The following is a 1,276-nucleotide window of genomic DNA, read 5'->3' as shown; positions in this document are numbered from 1 at the left end:
CAATCGTTTCAGTTGGTACTTATACACCGTAAATCCTGAAACGCCCTTTTGTGCCCAGTACTTCACAACCTGTACGAAGAAAGTATGGAAGTGGACCAGAGTTACACCAATTAATAAGGAAGAACAATAAGACTAAAGGCCTTAGATGTAGTCCTGAGGAACAATCTTTCCTTGTGAATCTCGCCGTTAGGAAATCAGAGGTAATATTAGAGAAAAGTCACTCAAAACCAATAATAAAGGAATATATGAAACAGTACCTCATACAATCCATCATAAGTGTATACTTTTTTGGAATAGCTAGTTGTGCAAGCGTGACCACGAGTTACTCTGACAGGCACGTGGTATTCGCAGCAGTTCTGAAACAGAAGCAAGTAATACATAATTCCATGTGAGAGACCATGAGGCGCATGAACTAGAAGACTAGCTTAACGAGCACAAAGAAGAAAAATAGGGAGAGCTAGAAGAAAATCTTAAACGATAATAAGCATATAGAAATACAACAGACCTTTAGAGCCAAATTCCCTCGTTCTAGCAGTTGATCCCTAACCTGGCGTTTATTACCAGTTAAATTATTGCCTCCCTGGCCAGTGTAAGTCACCGTATCTGCATTGTCTAGATCATCCTCGTACTGGCCCGACATAATGATAGAAACAGCAAGCGGAAGTTCATATTCACGATACTCCTGAAATGAAAGAAAAAAAGTAAAGATATATGAAATAAAATATCCTAAATTTCAGTCAGATCATCCTATATTTGAGATCAAAAAAATACAACCAAAATAAAGACAAGCTGTATTACTTTTTTGTATTCAACTCCCATGTAATCGATGCCATTTAGCCAATGGTTATGGAGGCCTACAGCACACATTTCAGCTCTTGAGAAAAACCGATGTCCAACGGCAATACCTACAAGCCATTGTGATCATACCATTAGTGTAAGAATTTTTAAGACCAAAACATTTAGGAAAAGAAACAAAGTTGTAAAAGCACAACTACCAACTAACCTGGAAGGTGACCAATCCTTTTTCTTGGGTACAATATCGCCTTGGATTGTATCATCTGGAGAATTTTTCTTTTAAGGCTTAGGTCAACATACATCGAAGATCACAAATAGACAAACCATCATAGTTGCAAGAAAATAAAATATCAGGAGACATGATGCTTAACAATGTGTAGTTTTGTACCAAGCCAAGTTAACAGTACATAACATTGCAAATGTAACTGAGCACATCATTACTAACACAATGTTTGCATTAAAAAAAAAAAAAAAAAAAAAA

General features: G+C 36.5%; 1 protein-coding gene across 1 annotated transcript in view; it reads right to left on the bottom strand.

Annotated features, from left to right (window-relative positions):
* The window catches only part of LOC104735412 (histone-lysine N-methyltransferase, H3 lysine-9 specific SUVH4), an 11,134-nt gene that overhangs the window by 9,312 nt on the left and 546 nt on the right, over positions 1-1,276 (bottom strand). The window contains exons 2-6 of the mRNA XM_010455200.2: positions 1,004-1,058; positions 799-905; positions 506-682; positions 258-356; positions 28-69 (exon numbers count right to left, since the gene is read on the bottom strand). Of these exons, the coding sequence (XP_010453502.2) occupies positions 28-69; positions 258-356; positions 506-682; positions 799-905; positions 1,004-1,058 (480 nt within the window). The remainder of the gene's footprint in view (positions 1-27; positions 70-257; positions 357-505; positions 683-798; positions 906-1,003; positions 1,059-1,276) is intronic.

This window comes from Camelina sativa, chromosome 13, assembly GCF_000633955.1.
Source record: "Camelina sativa cultivar DH55 chromosome 13, Cs, whole genome shotgun sequence".
Lineage (NCBI taxonomy): Eukaryota > Viridiplantae > Streptophyta > Magnoliopsida > Brassicales > Brassicaceae > Camelina > Camelina sativa.
The sequence above is the reverse complement of the archived record's forward strand: the minus strand, read 5'-3'. Positions and strand labels throughout refer to the sequence as shown.